The sequence below is a fragment of the Maylandia zebra genome, linkage group LG13 (assembly GCF_041146795.1).
Source record: "Maylandia zebra isolate NMK-2024a linkage group LG13, Mzebra_GT3a, whole genome shotgun sequence".
Lineage (NCBI taxonomy): Eukaryota > Metazoa > Chordata > Actinopteri > Cichliformes > Cichlidae > Maylandia > Maylandia zebra.
In genome coordinates this window covers 4849917-4873738 of record NC_135179.1, presented here as the reverse complement: position 1 = coordinate 4873738, position 23822 = coordinate 4849917, and the positions used below count along the sequence as shown (strand labels likewise).

Below are 23822 nucleotides of genomic sequence, written 5' to 3'. Positions count from 1 at the left end.
AAGTTTTTGGGATTTCCTCACCTGGATGATTGAGCATGCATCAAGACATAGTGATGCTAAAGTTTTGAATGAGATGACTTGCACAATGTGGCTGATGAAGAAACTAGAGCAACAAGAAAAGCTCACATCACCAAGAAAAATAGTGACCGAACCTGCGACATGAGGGGAGATGTTATGTTCATTTCTAACTCTTTTGTTATGTGACTCAGTGAGAGTAGCTATCCATGATTCACGGTTTAAAATCAGTCTTTATTGTGTGTGTGTGTGTGTGTGTGTGTGTGTTATACTGAACAGTGGTGTTTCCACTGTGTTCATGTATGTCTGAAACGAACCATTTCAGCTCCTTTCCACCAAACTTTAAAGACAACTCTCTCCTCTTATAGGTTGTCACTAAATTAACCATATCAGTGATATCTACAGGAAAAGCCACTGGGATTACTTTTACATGTGTCGACTACATATAAAAATAAGCAAAAACATAATAGGCCCTCTTAAATTAATTGAATGTATAAAGGTCATTTGCGTAGTTTCCCAGCTAGAGTTTTTGATTACTTGACTAATAATTATGTTCCTGTTTCCATCAGGTGTCGAGAAGGATACCAAGGAATCCGCTGTGACCAGTTTCTGCCCAAGACTGACTCCATCCTGTCGGACCCAAGTAAGACGCACTTTGTTTTTCTTTTCTTTTTTTTAACCTCCAGTGGATACAGTGTGTCTAGATCTATGATACAATAAGTCCATAAACTCAAACGTATAATAAAGAAGTGAACACGAGAGAAAGAAAGCTCATTCTGAAAGGGTCTGGGTCCATAAGATCTATTTTTCAGACTATTGATCTACATCAAAAACCCAAAAGGAAAAATGAAATATTCACTAGCATATATTGAGAGTTACTGAGCATGTCCTTGCTGCCGCTCCTTGGTCTGCTATGCAAACCAGACATACTGTGTCAGTATGGTTCATACAGAGTAAAAATAGGAATCTTTTCAGTGTGTTTGACAGTTTACATTTAAAACTTGTCATACAAGCATATATCATATTCCTTCAGAGGTGTTATTAATCATGGCAGCAGCAAAGCAATCATGGAAGGGCTTTTCCCCTTGAGCGAAAATATATCTGGATATTACATAGTAGATTACAAAGTAGATTTCTTTTAATCTTAGCAGCTATTATTCTACTTGCACTGATTACTTTGTTTCCAGGTGAGTTTGACCTCCTGCTTTGAATTCCAGCAGGGCTGTGGGCTTAGAAATATGATACAATATGATTCCTCGTCAGATTCAGACAATGTTTTCTAATTTTTTGATTTTAGACAGGTGAAGACGCTGAGAAAGATAGATGAAAGCCAGATATCAACATATTCCACATTCTTGACAACAATCACCAGTAGTTCAACAGTGTTCCTTCTTTTTATGTTTAGGTAGCAATAATTTATAGAATATTCAGCATTCCAGCCTTGGCTGTCCTTCCTTCTAATGTTCGCTGCACTTTCTTTACACAAACTCATAATCTGTCCTCCTATTACCTTTTCATTTTCTCCTCTCTTCAGTGCCTTCTCAAATATCCTCTCTGAGTCAGACTAATGTCACTTCTCTCATTTCTTTATCTCCCAAACACACGGTGCTCTCAATGTCACACAGTTGAGGGAAGAACACAAATTGCCCTAACTTATGTCCTTACTCCTCACTATCTATTCCATATTAATTTCCCAGGTCTCCTCAGCTCATTCCAAAAAATATGCAACCTTGTCACGCGGGCACTAACGTTGTGGCAGTACAATAGCTTATCTGTGACTTTTTTACTAACAAGCACCATGCTGTAATAGCACTATTTACCATAAATGGACAGAGATACGCCTTGGAATTTTTACCCCATAGACATCCAATGACCCAATGTCCAACAAAGGAGACTCACTGCAGTGTTATTAAAATCTAAATTCCCTGTTAGGAATATGAAGTGTTATACTTGATTGCAAAGGAGAATGAGACATGTTGATTAGATGTGGCGAATGCAGCATTATTGCTCGCTATTTGTTAATATCCTTTACTTTCCAGATCATTAATTAAGTCTCTGTAATGAGGTTTTTAATTCCAAATGAGTATTAGGGTAATTGTCCTTGTTAGAACAACAGCAGTGTTCACTGAAGTGACACCCATCGCTTTGTTTGTACACCAACCTACTGACCTGAATGTATTGGTAGCTAAGAAATGTTACCACCCCCATCACTTAGCTAAGCAATTTGTCAAATGTCAGAGAAAAACAGCTCCTGATTGTCATTCTGCTTTGTTGATCCAACTGAAGGCACATTAGACATGATGTTCATAGCACCATTGTTCTCTGAAACAAAGAGGAGGGGGGGGGGGGGGGGGGGGGGGGGGGGGGATACTGCAGCAGGTACTTGTACTAAGAGAACAAACTTATTTGATGGTATTTTGATAATTACCCCTTTGATCTGTACACTACCTGTAAATTTAATAAAAGCTTCCAGAAAAGTCTCGGAGAATTTGGTACACGTTTAAAATTAATATTATTTACAATATTCATATTACTTTTTAGCATGCACTATTAGTATTATTAATAGTACATGCTAAAAGGTCTATTAACTACACAACGGGAGACGAATATACAAAAAATACTTGTAATTTATCTCCATATAATAGATGGAAGTTAACAAGTGCTCCGAAACTCACCAGAAGTTTTGCTAGAAATAATATTACTAAGCTGTGAAACGAATTCAGTCAGTTAATTAATTGGGGATTGGATGTTCAGGTTTATTTCTGTTTTGGGTTTTTTTTTCTTTCTCTCTCTTGTCAGTGACATGCATGTTCAAGCAGGTTGAGGTCAGATGTCAGACTTGCACCTGTCCATGAGTAAAACTGTGCATAAGAGTGATTCGTGAATCTTTTTTGTACTTTCAGAGAAAAAACTGCATGCCCTTTTTGTTCTTTAGAAAAAATACTTGTAGGACATAATGTCCTCCAGGGGTGAAGGAATTAGCATTTAGGTGAGAAAAACCGAACTTTTACCTAACAAAGAACCACACGGTAACCATAGCTTCAAATTGGTTTTCTTATCTCACCTACTATTTCTCTCTGTGATAATAGCCAGGATTCTTCGAGGTGAATTTCCATACAAATTGTCTAAGCATTACCAAGCCATTATTGTGCATTGAGAGACCTCAAATTAAATTAATCCAGCACTATGAAAAAGGAAAACAGGGTCCTTTTAAAAAAAATGTTTCTAAATTATTCTGGCAAAGACAAACACACACAAAAAATAAAAATAAATAAATAAAATAAAAACTCCCACCTCCCCCACACCTTTCTGTTTGCTTTAACCTGCACTACTCCATCATTCACTTCTGATCTTTTTCATCTATTTTTGCTACTTTCTCCAATTCTGTGCCTGTCCTCAATTCCTTTTCTAAAGGAGAAAAAAAAAGATTGTCCTGCTTTCAGGTCATTCTCAACGGTTTCTATTTCTTTTTCAGCCAGCGGACCCATTTTTGACACATCTCTGTTTTCTGTTCTCTACAATGTTGTCTAGGCAATGGATTTCTTTTTTCAGTAACACCATCTTTTTTCTTTCTTTTCCCTGTTTTATTCAACTACGTTCTCCTCGAAAAGTTGGTAAGTGCAAAGTTGGAAAAGAAGAGTGGCAGATTGTGGCCTTTCTTCTTTCCTCAACCCTTAGATAATCTTGTCACAGCATCACTCTCCTTGACTCCTTTGCTTGTAGTTAATCAAATCCTAATTTCTCAGGTTACCTCTGTGTCTCGTGCTCGAGCTTGCCTCAGTGTTGACATCCCTGTTCCCTCTTCCAAATTTCCCTCCAGACAGCCCTCTCGCCCCTATCTGTCTCTTGCTAACCTCCTCCGTGCCATCTTTTGCTCACCACGCATCTTGTCCAAGCATCAGACCTTATCCCTTCTCCCCTGCCTACAGTTTTCTGTCCAACTCATCTCCTAACACTAAGTGGCAGGGCCTCAGATGGACTGAGGTTTGAATTGCGCCAGCTAAAAAGGTTCACCAGCAGGGCAGACAAACGCTGCCAAGGACCTCTGGCAAGCTGGGGTCTCGGTGGAAAGGAAGGACGGGCACGAACGAGGAGGAGAGAGGCCGGATGAAAGTGCACGTCTTGTGAGGAGGGCTATCGCACTGTCTCAGGGTCTCCAAGGATGAAAGGAGTGCCGTGACTCCAGTGACTATACAAGCAAAATCACAAGGCAGCCAATGAGGAAGAAATTTTGTCTTCTGAAGGAAACGGGCACAATCATAAGTTGTATTATAAAGTATTGAATAATGGATGCGTAATCAAATGGAATATAAGAAATGGCATCAGCCAGGGTTACATTTAATAGATAACCTGTAGAGGAAGGAGGTAAAAGATCATGTACAACATCTTTATTAATATGTCGATATGATTAAGTTAATTATTATTATAATTTAAGCGACGATACATCAAAACACTGGGGAAGCTTTGAGAGTAAGAGCTGCCAGATTGATTTATTTTGCTCAGTAGTCAAAAGTAGAAATATTACTTTTGCTGTTAGATAAAACGTAGAAATGCAGCACATTCTCATTTCTTCTAAGTTAAATTTTTATATAACAGCTTCAAGCTAAACCATTTAAAACTGTGGGTAACCACTTAAAAGCAGCCACATGCAGCTCAAAATGCAAACCCAGAGAATTATAATGTAAACTCTTTTCAAATTATCAAAAGACGCAAAATATGCTGGAATAATATTTTATTCCTTGGAATTTCATTGTTTCAGTCTAGAGATGGGCAAACAGGAAACAATTATCTAGAATATTGTCTGTAAGTCAGTGGGAATGGGGAGTGGGCTGACAGAGAATTTTGCTCGTTTGGCTCTGTCCTGGTGTAAAAATACTACAAGCTGAAAAAAGTCAGCCTTTCAGTGTCGTATGAAATAAATGGCAACAGTATAACCATTTCAAAATAAGGAATGTGGATGTTGTGCACACCCATTCCCAGGTGGGTACAGGACAAGGTCACAAAGGGATGTGAGATGCTTTAATATTTTCTCTGGCAGAGAAATGATAGCACCTGGCAGTCACGATTTCTTAAAATATGTGGGAGAACTTGGAAAATACAGGGTTTAAAAAAATATGTGGTGTAATGAGGAGCCCAACTTAGCCAAGTCTAAAAGAATAAAGGCAAAACTTCCAAACTATACGGAGGCTGAGCACAGCTTATACGTGACTCACTGATGCACATTTAGTTCTCTAAATGCTGGCATGGCTTAACACTGTGCTTGTCACCCAACTTGTTTGACAGGATGTCTTTGAGATCAGAGATTTATTTAGGTTTCTCCCGAATCTGTCAAAGAGCAACAAAGGCTTTTTGTTGCCATCCTTACATGCAGTATGTCAAATCTTTTCATTGCTCAAGAAATTGAGTTCAAACTCTCTTCATTGTCAACAAAGCTTTTGTTGTTCAAACTGGAAGGTTGCAGTTTGGCACTACGTATCCTGAAGAACTTTTACAGTATTCAGGAACAACCACAGATGAGACCCAGACCATATTTTCTTTAAATAGTTTTAATCTCTTCTTGCTTCCTTACATTAATCTCCTTCTTTACTGCTTCCATGATCTACATGGCCTTTCAATTATTGTTCTGGCCACATTGAAAAACATATCGAAAGCTTCTGAACTGAAGGCCCGGGAGCCAAGACGCTGTAGTTTTACAGCGTTGTAAGGGAGACTCAGAATCAGCATATTTTCATCTATAGCACATGCATCATATCACACCCCACAGACGCAGTGAGAAAGATTTACTGAGTTAAACCAGAGAACAAATTTACTTCACACTATCTTTATGAGATCTGATTTCATGCTTTGCAGGTTTGTGCGCGCCACAGACAATAACAGTGCAGTAATCATGCAAGTCCAATTTCCAAAAGAATACAACCCTGTATTTCACATCATACTGCATGTTTCAATCCGTAAGATATAAAGGAAACATAAAACGTGTCATGGTCCTGGGTCGTTGACCCAGCGTTTTGTGTTTTGTGACTATTTCCCTCTGTTCTAGTCATTCTGTGTCCTCCCCCCTTGTGTCCGGTTCGGGTTCTAGATTTCCTGTTTTACTTTGTAGGTCTGTGTCTCGTTATGCCCATTAAGTTCCAGCTGTGTCCCCTCCTGTGTGCCATTTCCTCATTACCTGGTGTGTGTATTTATAGTTGGTGTCTGCCTGTGCTCCTCGTCGGCTCGTCTGCACTCATCCGTGTATTTCTGCGTATCTCTGCATTCATCTGCGTTCCATGGTGTCCTGTCTCTGCGTCCCTCTGCCCCGCACCCCCTTTGTACGGTCTCAGGTTTGCTATTTAGTTTCTCCCAGTTTAGGTTTCCGTTTGTAAAGTACTCATACCTCGTTGCCTGTTTTTGTCACCGCCACCTTTGTAAATAAAACATCACTCGTATCATCAGTTTGCTGCATCTTGGGTCCTCCTTTTCCTCCACACCACACGGCTCCCTCCGCCAGCCGTGACAGTACGAGCCGACCAAACATGGACCCAGCAGCATCCGCACCGTCCCAGGAGTTTCGGGAGGAAGTGATCGACAGCGTCTCCAGGTTGGTCAACCTGTGGCTGGAGCATGAGGAGGAAGAGCTTCACCACGCTGTAGAAGCTAGGCTACAGCAGCTGATGTCTGCTCACTGGTGGCTACTCGACTCTTTTCACCCGCTCGCACAGGACTTCATCCTTAACGAACTTCACCTCCAGCCGCTACCGCTTCCCAACCCAGCCCGGCGGTGAAGATTTTGCCCGGCCCGCCGGAGGTTTTGCCCGGCCCGCCGGAGGTTTTGCCCGGGAGGAAGCGACGATCGCGCCGTCGGCGCGTCGCCCCACAGCCGGAGGTTGGGACTTCGGAACTGCCGGCTGTGGTGAGTGGAAAAGACACTCCGTCTGTTTCGCCAGCTCGCATGACTGTTTATTCCGGGGCTGTGTTTGTTGAGCCAGCTGCCCAGCCGGTAGCTCGGTTAGCTGCCCTGCAGCCGCTACCTCAGTTAGCCACTCAATCTCCACCTCCATTACAGTCACAGCCAGACCTATTAGACACCTTGTTACAATCCGTGGCTCAGTCAATAGCTCAGTTGGCAAGCGACTCATCAGCGTTATTACCAGCTCAGCCACCTATTCAGCCACCATCTTCACCAGCTCCGCCTGTACTACAAGTCCAGTCCATCCAACCGGAAAAGCACTGTTTTTCACCTGTTCATGTCAAGCAGAGAGACACACCACATAACGCAGTAGTCAGTCCGCAACAGCTGGCCAGCCCAGAGACTGTGACGCACTCCAGGGCCTCCCCAGAGGCTGGGTCCCAGCCCCCGGCTGACTCTGGATCCCTGGAGGTTAAGAAGCCAGCTGAGGACTGCATCCGGCTGTCGCTGCCTGAGCTGAGTCGATGCTCTGTGCAGCTGCAGTCTGCTTTGTGTTTGCCAGAGGCCCGTGCGCCTGCTGGCTCTGTTCTGTGCCTGCCAGAGGCCCGTGCGCCTGCTGGCTCTGAACTGTGCCTGCCAGAGGCCCCGGTGCCCACTGGTCCAGCCTCCTGCTTCGCCTGCTGGGGGGCCCGAGGAGCCCGTCCAGCCTCCTGCTTCGCCTGCTGGGGGGCCCGAGGAGTCCGTCTGCTTCTGCTTCAGTCTCGTCTGGTCCAGCCTCTGCTTCTGCTTCATCCTCGCCTGGTCCGGCTCCAGCCTTCGTGTCTTCAGCATCGCCTGGCCCGGCTCCAGCATCCTCGTCAGCATCGCCTGGTCCGGCCTCTGCTTCGGTCTCGTCTGGTGCTGCGACGGCCACGCCACCTTCGGGTCCCAAACTGCCGCCTCGACATCGGCGGTCATCTGCCAGGCCGCTGGTGGAGCGTCATCGTCACTATGGACGACCTCCTAGACGCCGCCGTTGCTGTCCGCACGGTCGGCCGCCTGAACTGTTTCCTCGTCACCGCCGTTGCTGTCCACACGGTCGGCCGCCTGAACGGTTTCCTCGTCGCCGCCGCTGCCGTGTGCACGGTCGGCCCCCTGAACTGCCTCCACTCCGCCACCGCTGCCTTCCACTCGGTCGGCTTTCGGAGCTGTGTCGCCGACGTGGCCGGCCTCAGAAGATAAACTGTCCTGGACTTCTGAGCTGTGAGCCTCTGGGCCGGCCTCCTGAACTGTGTTTTGTCCTGGTACTCCAGCATGTGTGTTTTTGTTTTGGACAATTCCCTCGGTCCGCTGGAGCTTGTTTTGTTCGGTGTTGGTCCCTCCGTCCTGGGCCCCCGCCGCCCGCCCTGGGTTGGTCGTCTGTTTTTGTTTTGGGCTGTCTGGAGCCAGCCCTTGGAGGGGGGGTACTGTCATGGTCCTGGGTCGTTGACCCAGTGTTTTGTGACTATTTCCCTCTGTTCTAGTTATTCTGTGTCCTCCCCCCTTGTGTCCGGTTCGGGTTCTAGATTTCCTGTTTTACTTTGTAGGTCTGTGTCTCGTTATGCCCATTAAGTTCCAGCTGTGTCCCCTCCTGTGTGCCATTTCCTCATTACCTGGTGTGTGTATTTATAGTTGGTGTCTGCCTGTGCTCCTCGTCGGCTCGTCTGCACTCATCCGTGTATTTCTGCGTATCTCTGCATTCATCTGCGTTCCATGGTGTCCTGTCTCTGCGTCCCTCTGCCCCGCACCCCCTTTGTACGGTCTCAGGTTTGCTATTTAGTTTCTCCCAGTTTAGGTTTCCGTTTGTAAAGTACTCATACCTCGTTGCCTGTTTTTGTCACCGCCACCTTTGTAAATAAAACATCACTCGTATCATCAGTTTGCTGCATCTTGGGTCCTCCTTTTCCTCCACACCACACGGCTCCCTCCGCCAGCCGTGACAAAACGTGTGATTTCTTTAAGCTTCCAGCTTTTATCACTGACCAACTGTTGAGGCAACAAAAATATGAGTCACCTTGTATAATTGTGGCTACAATAACGATCTGCTGAGCTTGTGATGAATGGTGTTTGTTCACCGCCGTGGAAATATCTGCAAACAAAAAGAGACCACAAACTGAAAATCGCTCATCAAATGTACATATGCAGTATTTTATAAAAGAACTACGCATGAATGGTATTTCAATCTAAGGCTCCATAGTCCCCAGTGAATGTTTCAGAAGCAATGGTCATTTGGTTTTCCTAGAAGTTAGACACGAAAACACAAACTTCTGTGTTCAGTTAAAATAAGACCAGACACATATTTATATACAGGCAATCGCAAAGTAATTTGTCATCTTCTGCTCCCACTGGGATTCAGGAAGGCTTCTTTTCTAATATGGGTCTTCTCAGATCAATATCATTAAAAGAAACTAAAAATGCTAGCTCTTAAAGGAAAGCAATGTGTGTTTCCACTGGGCTGAAATCAGTCCTGAATGATCTGTCACCTGTAGGTGATTTTAATATTGCCTGTTCAGATATGGTCATTGCAATAAGATGCAATGTTGCTCCAGCTCTAGATGATTAGTCGTTCTTTGTAGGCGTTACATTATAGAACAGGCAGTATAGATGACTAGCTCGAAAAACATAGAGCAGTAAATGTCTAAGAAAGCAGAACAGTTAGCGCATACAACGCTTCTACCACATCCTTGGTTTACTCGTCTCAAGTGAAGCTGGCACATTTCTTTAAGTGAAGGTTTGTGTTTTTAAAGGGTGAACTGTGCCTTACATTTTTGCATTCATGTTTCTGCATGCTTGAGTCCCCTTCCTGGCATTGTCACACAGTTTCAGAAAGTGCAAAGTGGAGTCTCACGAGGCACCCTGTTGAATTTACACCATATGAAAGACAAGGAGGAAACGAGTACTGATACCAGCAATAGCTCTGGTATCAGCCCTCCTTATTACACTGACTCATTGTGGGAAGGTAAATCCATATCCTACCACAATATGGACAAAGAAATGTCAAGTCTGCATGACTGACAGCTTCACAATACCAAAGTCTGAGGGGGTCTGATCGAGTCTAGCGCTTAAGATGAGAAAGTTAGGAAAGTTGTATAGAGAAGCAGATTAAAAGCCTTTGAATCTTGGCTCAAGGATGTGATATATTTTACCTGAAAATATTTTTTAAAAAGATATCGCTTGCTTTGTATGGATCTCTACTTCTGAGGCACAGACTACTTTTAATTGGCATTTGTCTGGAGTGAAGAAAATGGCCACATTCACATCTAGACTACCCATTAAAGACAACAAAAGAATCCTCTTTTTGACAGCAGGTGTCTTTGAAACCAGATGAAAAGAATCCATCTTGCACATTTGTAATTTTCAGCATCTCCCCCTCTCACTGTGTGTTTGTTTGTGCATACATGCAAGAAGCTGCATGGGATTACAAATAGCGCAATAATCTATGAGCTTCTGTTGTTATCCTTCAATAATCAGGCAGCAATTACACTCAAATTAAAAAAAGAAGGTCCACTTCCATGGATCCAAACCAGCACCAGAGTAAATATAAAGCTGAGCTACGTTTGTTGGTTACTAATGTAAGTGTCATTTTATGTAGTAAATGTTATAACATGTTAACTGACAAATGCTGTACGTCTCCTGTAGCTATAGAAAGTGAAATATTCTTCATATGTAAAAAGTGGCTTTGTTGACTGCGGCCCACAGTTCCACACACGGTGTTGGCTCTCTGGAATAGCTTCCTGTCACACCGACATGTTGTCATTATTATAATTAGTTCCACCTGCATTTTTCCTGATTAAATGAGTCACCAGTCTGCAGGAGTTCACCATATCATGACTCAAACATAAAGAGGGAACAGGCGGCAGTGGTGTTGCTCCTCAGCAGGGCTCCACAGCTTCACCCTCACTCTCATCAGAGACCTAGACCCTGCTGGAAGCAGCACAACAGATGCGAACTTACTGTGCACTGCAGAGAAAAAGGAGATCGTAAGAACAGAGAAAAAAAGTGAACAACAGAATATAGCAAATAATGTTTATCGTTTAAGGAAAGACGCACTGGAAACTGAAATAGCTTATTGTAGAATCTGAGGTGTCCTTGTGGGATTTTGAGCATGTCCAAAATGAACTGTGCCTCACCTAAAAAGCAGATGAAAGCAGGTGGCAGCAGCACGAGTCTGAGGCATGCAGTCTAGTGAGACTCGCACGTCATAGTGTCATGTCATCAGAGCCCAATCTGTACTCTGTGTTCAAAAGTTGCAATTATGACAGACTATCATATAATCACATTACACTTTAGCATCAATCCGACAGTTTTTCTTCTGGTCTCAGAATACTTCTTAAAGAAAAGTGTCTGGACTTCTTTAAGTTGCTTGAAGACGTTTCACCTCTCATCTGGGAAGCTTCTTCAGTTCTAAGGTCAAATGGCGGAGAGTCCCAGATTTAAACCCAGTGGGAGTTTCCCCCCCAAAGAGGGACAAAAGGACCCCCTGATGATCCTCTAATCACCTGAGCCAAGGTGTGAAAATGGGTGCGGGTCCCAATCAGCCAGGGTTTCGGGTGAGCTCATTATGAAACCTGACCCCACCTTATCATGCGATTTCCTGAGGTCAGATGGCCCAGGATGTGCGTTAAGGCCTGGTAAATGACCTGTATTTGTATAGCGCTTTACTAGTCCCTAAGGACCCCAAAGCGCTTTACACAACCAGTCATCCACACATTCACACACTGTACATTGTAGCCACAGCCACCCTGGGGCTCACTGACTGAGGCGAGGCTGCCGGACACTGGCGCCACCGGGCCCTCTGAACACCACCAGTAGGCAACAGGTGAAGTGTCTTGCCCAAGGACCGAGACTGTCCAAGCTGGGGCTCAAACCGGCAACCTTCCGATTACAAGGCGAACTCCCAACTCTTGAGCCACGATCGCCCCTAAAGCTGGTTAAGGCGTCTGGGGAGGGAACTCAAAACTGGATTATAGATGGCAGACAGTTGGTGTCGTAAACCACAGCCTCTGTTCAAAGATATCTGCCATCCATAATCCAGTTTTGAGTTCCCTCCCCAGACGCCTTAACGCCCAATCACATCCTGGGCCATCGGACCTCAGGAAATCACATGATAGTGTAGGGCCAGGTTTCACTATGAGCCCACCAGAAACCCTGGCTGATTGTGACCCACACCTGTTTTCACACCTTGGTTCAGGTGATTAGAGGATCATCAGGGGGGTCCTTCTGTCCCTCTTTGGGGGGAAACTCCCACTGGGTTTAAATCTGGGACTCTCCGCCATTTGACCTTAGAACTGAAGAAGCTTCTCAGATGACAGGTGAAACGTCTTCAAGCAACTTAAAGAAGTCCAGATGCTTTTCTTTGCAAGCTCCTTTGACTACGATGACCTGGATGACTGAGAACCTTCACAGACAATACTTCTGATAGCACAGAATCCAAATTTCTTCATTTTGCCAAATTAAAAGGTTTCTATAAATCAGTAATATGGCTGAACTGGTACCTAACTCCAGCTTTTAGACCAGGTGAGAGTCGGGCATCGCCATGCTTTGAGGGTGGCAATGCTTTGATCTCATTTTGTCTTTTATCTTGATGTCTGTCTATTCGCATGGCACCAGAGTAAGATAGCATTCAGTCAAACAGAATGAGTCTGTGTAGCTCCAGCACATGCCTGTGATCAGCTATGAAGTATGGACCTTAGCAATTTTCTACCTTTTTTTTTTTCAGAATAGGTCAGGCATGAATCCAGTGATCCTCTAGGTGGTCTTTTCTTTGAAAAGGTTCAACGGGAATTCTACAAAGTTATGACTTGCTGTACAATGCCTCAGTGCCTGAGGAATGATAATTGGTTGGTTTAGGCATGAGGAGGAAATCTGAGGCTCAGTAGGAGCAGAGCCTTTTTTTTTCTTTTTAGGGTCACAAGGGGGCTGGAGCCCAGCTGTTATGGGGAAGAGAGAGGGTAGCCCCTGGACAGGTTGCCAATCTGTTGCAGGGCTAACATGGAGACAAACTATTCATGCTTACATTCACACCTACAGCCAATTAAAAATCACCAATTAACCTAACCGTATGCATGTCTTTAGACTGTGGGAGGAAGCACAGACACAGAGCGACCACACAGAACGGCCCCTCACAGGACTAACCAAGACACTATCACACTGCCCCAGAGGGAAGGGGGGGAAACTGTGAAATAAAAGCCTTGTCCAGTTTTTGAACTTAAGTCAGAAAAATAAAAAAATTAAAGGTGACACATCAAGATGAAAATTCTGGACCTCATTAATTTCTATACTCTGGTTCCAGCACTGAAGGCTTGGTTTGTTCTTTTAGCTGCAAGGGCACAAGCAACTTTGCCAAGCACTGCAGCAACCAAAGGCTGGTCGTGCATGGTAGAAAATCGTGGTCCTTAATCACAGAAATTATGCAACATTTGTGAGTTATCTTACAAATGATCCTTTACTCATCAAAGATTGCATTCCTCATGATTCGACTGCACTATCCAAGTTGCACTTCTCTGCCACTGAGCACTTGGAAAAATGAGAAGACAGTATGGGTAAAGTATATTTAGATGGTGGCTGTAAATTCTCAGCAGAGCTCTGTCCTCTACACGAGCTTGCCAAGTTTTGCAAACTGTCTGACGGTGTTGCTTGCTGCATGACAAAATAACCTCCTTGCAGGGAGACAAGGTGATGCAGGACATAGCCGAAATGTGTTTATCCATTTCACTTTCTCATTGAAAATATCCAGCAGATTATTTCGAGGCAGGTAGATTCAGTGCTGATATTTTGTGGAGGAGTTCACCTGCACACACGTGAAGTTTCTTTTTTCAGAGCCCAAAGTGGGAGTGTCATTTATAGCATGGCTGCTTGGGTCCAGGTCCTCAGCAGGGCGTTGGCAGTTCGCTGCTAATAGCCTTCGCCTGTCAGCTCCTAATGAAACACACGAATATAGACAGGGGTTAATTAGCTGCAGGTGTGCCTCATTGACCACTCGGGCCAATCCTGGCTCACTTGAATCTCATCCATTTCTCAGTCTCCACCTGGTTCACCACAAAGCACAGCACATTAGAACACACCGCCTGTTAAACTGCTTTCAAGAACCACAGAAATGTCACAGAACAGGATTAACATGGCTGCTGTTCCTGTGGGCTGCGGCTGGTGAAGGTAATGAATGAATAATATAGTAGAGCTCACATTACTGGGCCATATCATTAGACACAATTAACGGGGAATTAATTTAGAAGAGAGGTAAAGTCTGAAAGTATCGATTTGCACATGAGTGATGGCCTGATCAGTTAATCGCATGCGTTACGCTCGGTATCTAACATTAGAATCAACAGTAATCGCTGAATCTCTCTTTTTATTTCCCTCTGCTTACAATGACAGAAAGCATTCTGCATTCATCTCCTTTTAAATGGGCAGAAAACACATGAAGCTTTATTGTCCTCTAACTTTATATTCCTCCCTTTGTGGGTGAACTCTGTGGCAAATGCAAAATCGACTACTGCAGTGAAGCTTAATGGATACTGATTGCTGAGCCCAATTTATCTTCCGCCAGTCTATTGCCATGGACAGGGATGGCAAGCAGTAAAAAAAGTGGAGGGACATTCTGTAGTCGACACATATCACAACATATTTACACATTTAATAAGCCACTCATAGAAAAGCAGATTTTCTGCTCTCAGTGAGTCTGCTGTCATCACTAAGAAACACGACGGTCATAAAAACTAGAGAAACTCTATGTGATGGTTTCTTGGTTTATACCTTTGGTATCCTGTGGCAGCACACGGGTAATGTCTGATGTCTGTCTGACAATGATTCAGATCTCTGCCTCAGATGAAATAATTTATTTGGAGAACCAAATTCATGGCGTGATCCATTCTTAATGAATTTGAAAACAGTTCTTCCTGATGAAAACTGGCAAATAAGACTAGAAAAGCATTCTGTAAATGCAAATCCATTATACTGCAAAATTTAATCCAAAGACTATCCATCAACCCTCTGCAATTTTCTCTTTTTCTCTTTTTGCAAAGCAATCCAGTGGTGTGGACTGGATGCTTTGGCAGGCCATATCTCGCCTACAGGCTATATTTCTGGCTCCTCTGCTATAGAAACTAGAAGATATGAGACTCCAAAAATATCATTAATAACCAGCTATGTTTATGCCATCGAGTCTTCTATCCTAATAACCAAAAAGGTAATACTACGTTCTCAACGATACCGCCAAAAGGACTAATGCAACTTTCAAAAATCATTGCTCAAAAATATGCAAGACATTCAGGATGTGACAGTGCTGCAGTAAAGGTTCGATTCGTTTTAAGAAGGGGATCGAGTTCATTGTTTTGGTAAAATTAAGTACTCTAAGTAAATTAGAGGGCGCGCTTTGTCATAGTTTGCCATAATTACTAGAGCTACCTAAGGGGGTTGTTCCTAGAGTGTGAGTTGAAATGACTGACAGAGCCAGGAGAGGTCACTTGACAATACATATATGATAAGCTGCTTATACAAAGGACCTCTGGGAGTATTTTTGTTTATTTTGTGTTTTTAAACAAAATAATTACCTAATTTGTAATAATGATAGAATTCCCCATATACAGTGTGTATGAGTGTGATAATGGCAGAAAAGTACCTGTTTAATTCACTTACTATTAATATTAAGACAAGTAGCTGTGTGTGTGTGTGTGTGTGTGTGTGTGTGTGTGTGTGTGTGTAATAAACCAGACAGCTTTGGTGATTTTAAACAACTGTCTCATCTAAAGCCTTCCTAGCTGCCGCAGTGATTTAAACGATTATGACAACTTTCCACAAATGCAGGTGGAGAACGTGCTAATGGTGAGCAGACCTCTGTGATGGAACAGTTGGATGAGGGAGATAGTAGAACAAAATTACTTGAAATTGGCCTCTCCAAATGGCTTTTTAATGCTCCTTTTTGAAAGCTTTACCGCTTAACAACTGAGGTTGGTGTCATTTTCTGTCAGTGGGATCCTGTTTGTTTCAACAATTTGAATCTCACTTTTTTGCCGTCACTTACACAGAATCTTTGAATGCTTCTCCCTGCCTATGATTAATCAATAGTACGAGGTATCACTAAGTGCAGTTCACATTATGTACGACCAAATGTACCAAGAATAATTAAGGCCAAGCCCAATTGATTTGCTTTGGCTTATTTATGAGGGAGAACAGAAATGCAGCTCTCTTATGTAACTCGGCCTCTAATTGAATCTAAGAAGTTTAAGTCAATTCTAGTTGGTAATTTCTGTTTATGTGAAAATTTAAAAACTAAATGCAGAAATGCAGTAAGTTATTCATACTTATATTTTTCAGACCAGTTTTGCAATCATGTGCATCTTTATTATTTTTCATTTTAAGTAGTTTCTGGGTCAAATTTTGTGTTTTTAGAGTCAAATTTGATTACACTTTCAATGATAGGAATTGCAAGAAGCATGATAAAGTGTTTTTACATAGCATAATGTTGCTGTTTAAATACATTTACCACCATTGATTTGGCCATAGTAAAAAATAAATCCCTACTATGCTGTATATATATATGACTGGTTTCCCAGTTTGCTTCACTTTTGTATCCCTGGAACAAAACTGCTCCATTTCATCAGTTAAAAATAATAGAGAAACTGAACGTGTAACTAACTGAAGTATGCACCCTAATAAAAAGCCAAAGAAATAACATTAGAGTTGCTGTTCGCTTCTATGGACAAACAATGGACTCCTCATTTAAAGTTATCTGCTCTAAATTGGAGCCACTTTCTTTCTCACTATATTCCTCTTTGTTTCTGTCTTATTCCCTCTTTCGTTCTGATTATAAGACTGAATTCATTACACCCTTTCTGCTTAGCATGAATGAAGATTAGCTCATGGGTATATTAAGATGTGCTTCCTGCTTTTTGCTTCACCTGGATGTGGCTCTTGTAGTCATTAAACTACCAAGAACAAAAGGACTGATCGGGGATCAGTGCACAGGTCATATGGCCATATTAAAATGCACTGCAACAAAAGGCAGAATGATACTAAATGGCAAGTGGGAATAAAAGTAACTTCTGTTATCCCAAGATTTTTTACCCTCCTTCCTTGTATCCTTATATCATTTTAATACAAATCTGTTAACCTTTGAACGCACAACTTGAGGATGTACCATTATAAGATAATAGCCTCTAAGTGTAAAAAGTTGGAGACTTTCCTCTTCTCAGCAGTTAAAGTTCTACTCATTTGCTGCACAGGCAATATTAGCAGTATTGTAACACTGATGGTACTAAATTACTTACTTTTGGTTTGATGGTTATGCTTCAGTTCAGTTGTATTTAGTTATAAACCTGGACTATTGTTGAGCTAACTTTTGCTTTTCCATGTTTCCTATTACATTAACTTCCATTAGCTCATGTTGCAGCCTTCTATATATCTATATTTTCAACTGGCAAAGTAATTGGAATATCAATTACTGGGAGGGATTGCTGGGACCGTTGACATACTAGTCAGCTCACTTAAATCGTTTAAATAGCTGGATAAAATCAGACACGCCTGAACAATTAGGATGCCTGGATCCAAGTTCAGTTTGAAACACTGGGAGTCAAAATAAATGTTTGGCTTAGGTGGTCGAGTGAGTGGTCCAAAGGTTTGATCCCTAGACCCCAGACCCTCCAGTAACTCATCTACTTGAGCAAGACTAGAGAAATTTGCTCTAGCTGGTTGGCCAGTAGCTTGGACAGCAGCTGTGGCTTTAGAGATAGTGCAGGTCAGAAGATTGATGGATCAGTCCCTGGCTTCTCCAGTCCGTGAGTATGAGTGGAGTTTGCCAGAATACTGAACCCTGCATCCAGCTTTCTGTATGAATGGCTGAATGTGGCTTTGTGCTAAAACCTTTTTTGTATTCCAAAGGAAAAACAAGTGTTATCTAAAGGCCAGACCATTTACGTGTGTGTGGAAATCTGAATGATGTAAGTGCACACTTTTATTATTTGCTCCCAAATGGAAATTTCATGGACAAAAATCCCTCATGAATCCAAAGGCTTCACCAACTTCCTGAAGAGCTATACTATCTACCTTCCGTATAAGCAGCCTCTCACATAGTTTGGATCAGCATATCTTAAAAAGCCCAAGTGGAGAGTAGCGGAATTGGTTATTTATCTGCCATTTCAACTTATTTCTGGGTAATGAAATAGAGAGTGAAAGAGATGATAGACATAGAGAGAGAGGGGGGGTGACAGTCACGAAACTCTATGTGACTTAAGTGTATGACATGTGCCTTGCCCTGCTGAATCATGGCTTGCCCTCTGTCTGTCTCCATCCCACTCTCTTCCACCTTCTCCTGTTCCTTCCCTTCTCTTTCTCTCACTCTTGCTCTCGCTCACTATGCCCTTAAAACTTAAACTCTCCCTATCACTTACCAGAACTACCCAAACTCACTTTTGACATCTCTTGCCTGCCTCTTTCATCCTCCTCCACCCCTGCCTCCTCCTTTATTTCAGTGCTTGTGGGAACTGCTTACTCTTCCCTACCTCCTCCTCTCTTACTCATTCATCCCTGTGATGCCTGCCAGCGAGCCACCCTCTTCTTATTCCTTCCTTATAGTTTCCAAAAACACTTACCAACCTTGCATTGCTACAACTAAAGACTGGCTAACTCACTTGCTCCTTTCACTTTTCTACAACTGTGATTTAATCAGCACACATGATAACTTTTTAAAGGTGTTGATTTTAATTTAATATCTGCAAAGATTATAATTTATGGTACAGATTGAGTCTTCAAAAATTATATTTTTTGTTTGGTTTGAGTTTTAATTGGTATGTTTATTTTTTGTTGCCATCCTTGCACTCCAAGTCTCTTGATGAGAGTGCAAATAAAAGCTTGGATTATTTAAGACAACAGTACACGCTTGTAAATTCACTGAGGGGAAATATAGCTCATATTTCTGCCATTTAAAATTGTGTGATGTTTAATAGTGATAAATTACAGAATAATTAGGGAACGGCAATTTACATGGTGACTAATTGGCATATAATATCATATCAAAATAAAATTAATCTCTTTGACAGGTTTTCAGCAGCCTGGATGCTGATGCAATGGGAGCTAAATTTGAATTCCTCACAAATCTTTCAAAATAAAAAAGAAATATCGTCAGTTTTGTGAGTTATACTAGGACAAAGTTAACTTGAAAGCCAACTCATTAATTTGAAAGTCTGAGGAGAGGTCGTTCAGAGATACTTACCTTTGAAGTTTTTTATTTTTAACACCATAGAGAATATGTAACCCCAATTCCAAAAAAAGTTGGGATTGTGGAAGTGGAAACAAAAACAGAATGCAATGACTTGCAAATCTCATAAACTCATATTTTATTCACAATAAAATATAAGAAATGCATCCAATGTTTAAACATCACATATCATGACAAATATTCGCTCATTTTGAATTGATGGCGGCAAAATGTCTCAAAAAATTTGGGATTAACTAGCAACAGGTGAGTAATATGATTACAAATGAAACAAGCATGTGAGAGAGGAGAGTTTGTGACAGCGGTTTATCAATCTGTAAAAAAAAACTGCACCTACAGTTCGCTCAGCCATGCAATGTGGTCATATGATCCAGAAACACAGCCTTCTTCTCTGGACCAAAGCCTAATGGACTGAGGAAAAGTGGACAACTGTCATCTGTAGTCACAAAACAGAATGTGAAATTCTTCTGTAAAAACATGGCTGGACTAAAGAGAAGAGAGACCATCCAGCTTGTTTTCAGTTGCCAGCTTGCACATATGGATACTGCAATTATTACAACAGCATGACATCATAGAAGAGTCTCCATCCCGAATTTCTTGAGGTCCAGAAGTTTCACCTGTTGAAAACATTTGTGGCATCATTCAATTTGATTTATTTATGTAGCGCCTCAAAGCATTTTATATTATGAAGAGAAAAATATGACAAAGAAAAAACAAGACTGTTGAGCAGGTAGAATTCCATATCAGACAACAATGGGACAACATTCCTCTCCCAAAAGTCCAGCAGCTGATCTCTTTAGATCCCAAACATTTATGGACTGTTGTTAAAAGAAGCGAGGATGCTACAGAGGGGTAAATATGGCCCCATTCCAACTTTGAGACATGTTGTTACCGTCAAATTCAAAGATGAGCTAGTTTTTTAAATGTCTAAGTTTAAACCTCGGATGCTTTATTTCTTCTGTCGTAAATAAAATCTGGATTTACAAGAATATAAAACCATTGTGCTGCATTTTTATTTGCATTTTAGACAGCACCCGAATTTCTCTGTGATATGGGTGGTAATAATTTAAATTGACACCACAACCACAATTCTAAATCTTCTTCTTTGTTTCACTCCTTATATGCCTCACCCTCTGAACCAGACAGCCCAAGCAGATCAAGTCTGTGAAAGAACACATCACAGTTTTAAAATGACTTTTAACAGTCACACAAAAAGAAATCCAATCTCAAGGAAGCAGAGGGATCGATTTTTTTGTACCGTCACGAGCCTCAATAAAACCAGAATGCAACACATTACATCATGCTTTTTTGAATAACAGACCCAAATCATCAACTCTTTTTCTAGAGCTATAATTCTCTTCCTTTTAATGTTCCACTTCCATAACCTGTGGAGTCACTCCTTCCACCTACACTTTCAGCCCACAGCTGAATAGGTTATTTTCCTAGCCTTATTGGGAAAGGAACTATGAAAAAGAACAAGCAAGGATACATGTGGATGAAAAGGGAAAACATCAAAGAGATAAATCACACAAAAAATTACAAAATAACAGGAAATATCATCCGTTGAAGACAAATGGCAGTAAACAATATATAAAGGGTACATGGTGTTATGGAATATTTAAAAGTGAATCTTCAAACATGTAATTCAAGGGTTGGATTTGTACATTATAATCTGGGGGCTAGAGAGGAAGATGCGTTGTCAGTGATGCGACCCCAGTGATGACTGACAGCTCCCTGTAGGCGTTCCCGCGGTGACTCAGAAGTTTTGCTGACTATTTATGTCTTCATTTTGATGAGTTGAACAGCACAGATGATGCACAGCGGCCTTAACAGATTGGACCAATTACTGAGTGTCTAAATAATACAAAGTCCCATCACCATGCGAAATGTTCAAACTTTGGATTAAACAGCATTTTTTGACATTTAGAATTTGTTCTGTAGTGAAGGAAGGATGTGCATAACTTTTTCTCCAGCTTTCATAAACAGTTCTCTTTGTGAATACACTTCAGGCCCATTTAACTTCAAGGCTTTCAAAAAACATCCCTGGTGTACAATTTGTCCTTCTGCAACTCAAAAAGGGCTCAGTCAACCAATTTTGAGAGTGAAAGTGATTTCAACCCAAGTCCTCGCAACAAAAGTAACGTCATTTAAAAGCTGTTGTCTCCTATGGTTGGACCTCTCTGTCTCGTTTTGTGTCACTTTGTTTTAATGCTGTACGCAGGGTACAAATTTGAGGGAGGTCACTGTCGAATGAAAGCGAAGACTGCAATTCCATCAGCTAAACACAAATGCAAGGACGAAGCACTACTGTGTTAAGACTGGTGAAAAATGTGCAGTTTATAGAGAATGAGCATTCTTTATTCCCTTTACTAGCCACATTCCAGCATTAATGAAGGGATAGGGAATTATTTTTAATATATTATTCACTGAAACAAGATCTCACCTGATTTTTCTATTCATTTTGTATATTATTTGAGGTGCGTGACAAGCATTCCCAACCAAAAATAACAGTTTGGATGAGTCTGACAGTTGAAATAGTGAAGAATTTCCATCTGATACTGGTTATCTGAAGCTGCCGTGTTCTTGATCTATAGTTATTCTTTTTTATCCCTTCGTGTTTTTCTGCTTTTCCATTTCATTCACAGTGGGGCTGGAGCCTATCCCAGCTACCATAGGACAAGAGCCAGGGTACGCCCTGGACAGATCGCCAGTCTGTCACAGAGCTAACACAGAGACACGCTCACGTTCACACATGTGGGCAAATTAGAATCGCCAATTAGCCCAACCTCTCTAATGAAATGCCTTTGGCCTGTGGGAGGAGTACGCAGAGAGCACTGATGCTGACAGAACAGGAGAACAGAAATGCTAGACTGTAGAGGTGTGGTAACAGTGCTAACCACTCCTCCACCATGCTGCCCAACAGAAGCTTTCAAAGTAATACATTTCTCAGGAAAAGACAAGGATAGAAAGAAAGCAGTTTGAAAAGTTTAAAAAAAGGATATTATTTGGCTCTAAAAATGAAGCCAGTGTAGCAACTGCACAAACTGTAGTTCCCTGAGTGGCCACTAAAGGCTCCAAAAGTGACTCAAAAGCCAGCTGCAGAAATAAGCATGTTTACAGCCTGGTATAAAAGTCAGTTTTGCTCCTTATAGCACATGAGAATGAAGGTGTCATTTTTCCCCCTGTACTCAAAAATATAATATATACAGAGACACCAGTTTGCATTTTACTGAAACATAAAGGTGTGTGAGTGATTGTTGCAGGTTGTTTGTTTTATTAAGGCTTTGGCCAAGAATGCAAATTCAGAGGCATTAGAAATGCAGCTTTGCCATGCAATCGCTGGTTTCAATGTGACATACACACAGTCTGTTAGTTAAAAATCAGCTCTTGCTGAGTGAAACAGCTGTTGGGTTAATTCATGAGAGTGCTGAACTAAATGTTAAACCAAAACAGTGAGCTAAAGGATGTTAAATAGCTCGGCAGCTTTATGGGTTTTGTGATAATTCAGGTCATACAATTTGGTCAAATGAAAACGACTCAAGACTTTTGGTTTTATTGCTCAGTCGTGCATAGTTTTTGCTGAGTGTGTTTAAGGCATAAAATAAGCAACCCCAGCCCCAGCCTATTGTTTGGACCACTCTTCTTTATGGATGCAGAGCAGACTGCTCAGATGAAAGACTTTCCGCCACTTTTGAAGATGCACATACCTTGTTACTATAGCAACCACTTTGGGTAAAAACAACAAAAGAAGAGGGGGTACGAGGCGGGGAGAACAAATGATGAAACGATAAAGCAGGTCAGTGAAAGATTGGATTTAAATTCAACAAAGACTGGAATTCAGCAGATAGTCCGCTGATGTTTAAACACCCTCCACTCACGGCCGTTAATCTGTCAGGCTGCAGCGAGCGAACAGGATGCCTCCCATCAGCCCAGGGCAGACTTGTGATCTGAAGCAATGTGTGAAAGCAATTTGAAAAAAACAAGTAAACCACTTTTAGACTGAATGCTATTATTTTCCCAGTTGCTGACAATGTTGTGTTTTAAGAGCAAGCGCTAGTCAATTCCCCTAGACTTCTATGTTAAAATGTCCAGTTTTAGCAATGACGTTAGCAGAAAAAAGTCGTTTTAGAGGATTTTACATATATGTAACTTACCCATGTAAATTCTAAAACTTACGCACTGGTAGTTAAGCAATATTAACATAGCTAGTTTGGTGGTTAACCAAACCAACAACTTGTCCAAGTATGTGCTCCAGTTTTGATGACTGAAATTCTTGTAAGTTATTAATATGCCATCAATTAGCAGATATTTCACACTTTGACATCACAGTGTCTACGGATGCAGCTTGCTAACTTGCAAGTTAGCATCAGCACTCCGCCCTTTAATCTAAATGTTGTCACTTCTGAACAAAACTTTTTAAAAAGATAGCGGTGATGGTGCTAAAAAAAACAATGAATATGTCCATCTTTTATATATTTATTTATGGGGGTTGTTTTTGTTTTTGTTTTTTATTTTTTATTAAATTCAAAGTAGCTTTTTTGAAGTTTTTCTTTTCTATTAATATTACAAATATAGAATTTTATATTAAGTACATTAAAGAATAGATTTTGTGTTTACTTCTTTGCACAAGAATAGGCTTTTATCTCACAGAACGCGCATAAACACACCTGCAAAAACTTGTAAATGACATAA

General features: G+C 41.6%; 1 protein-coding gene across 1 annotated transcript in view; it reads left to right on the top strand.

The window, feature by feature from the left end:
• nrg3a (neuregulin 3a) overlaps positions 1–23822 on the top strand; it is a 363361-nt gene that overhangs the window by 280189 nt on the left and 59350 nt on the right. The window contains exon 3 of the mRNA XM_004553543.5: positions 585–658. Within this exon, the coding sequence (XP_004553600.2) occupies positions 585–658 (74 nt within the window). The remainder of the gene's footprint in view (positions 1–584; positions 659–23822) is intronic.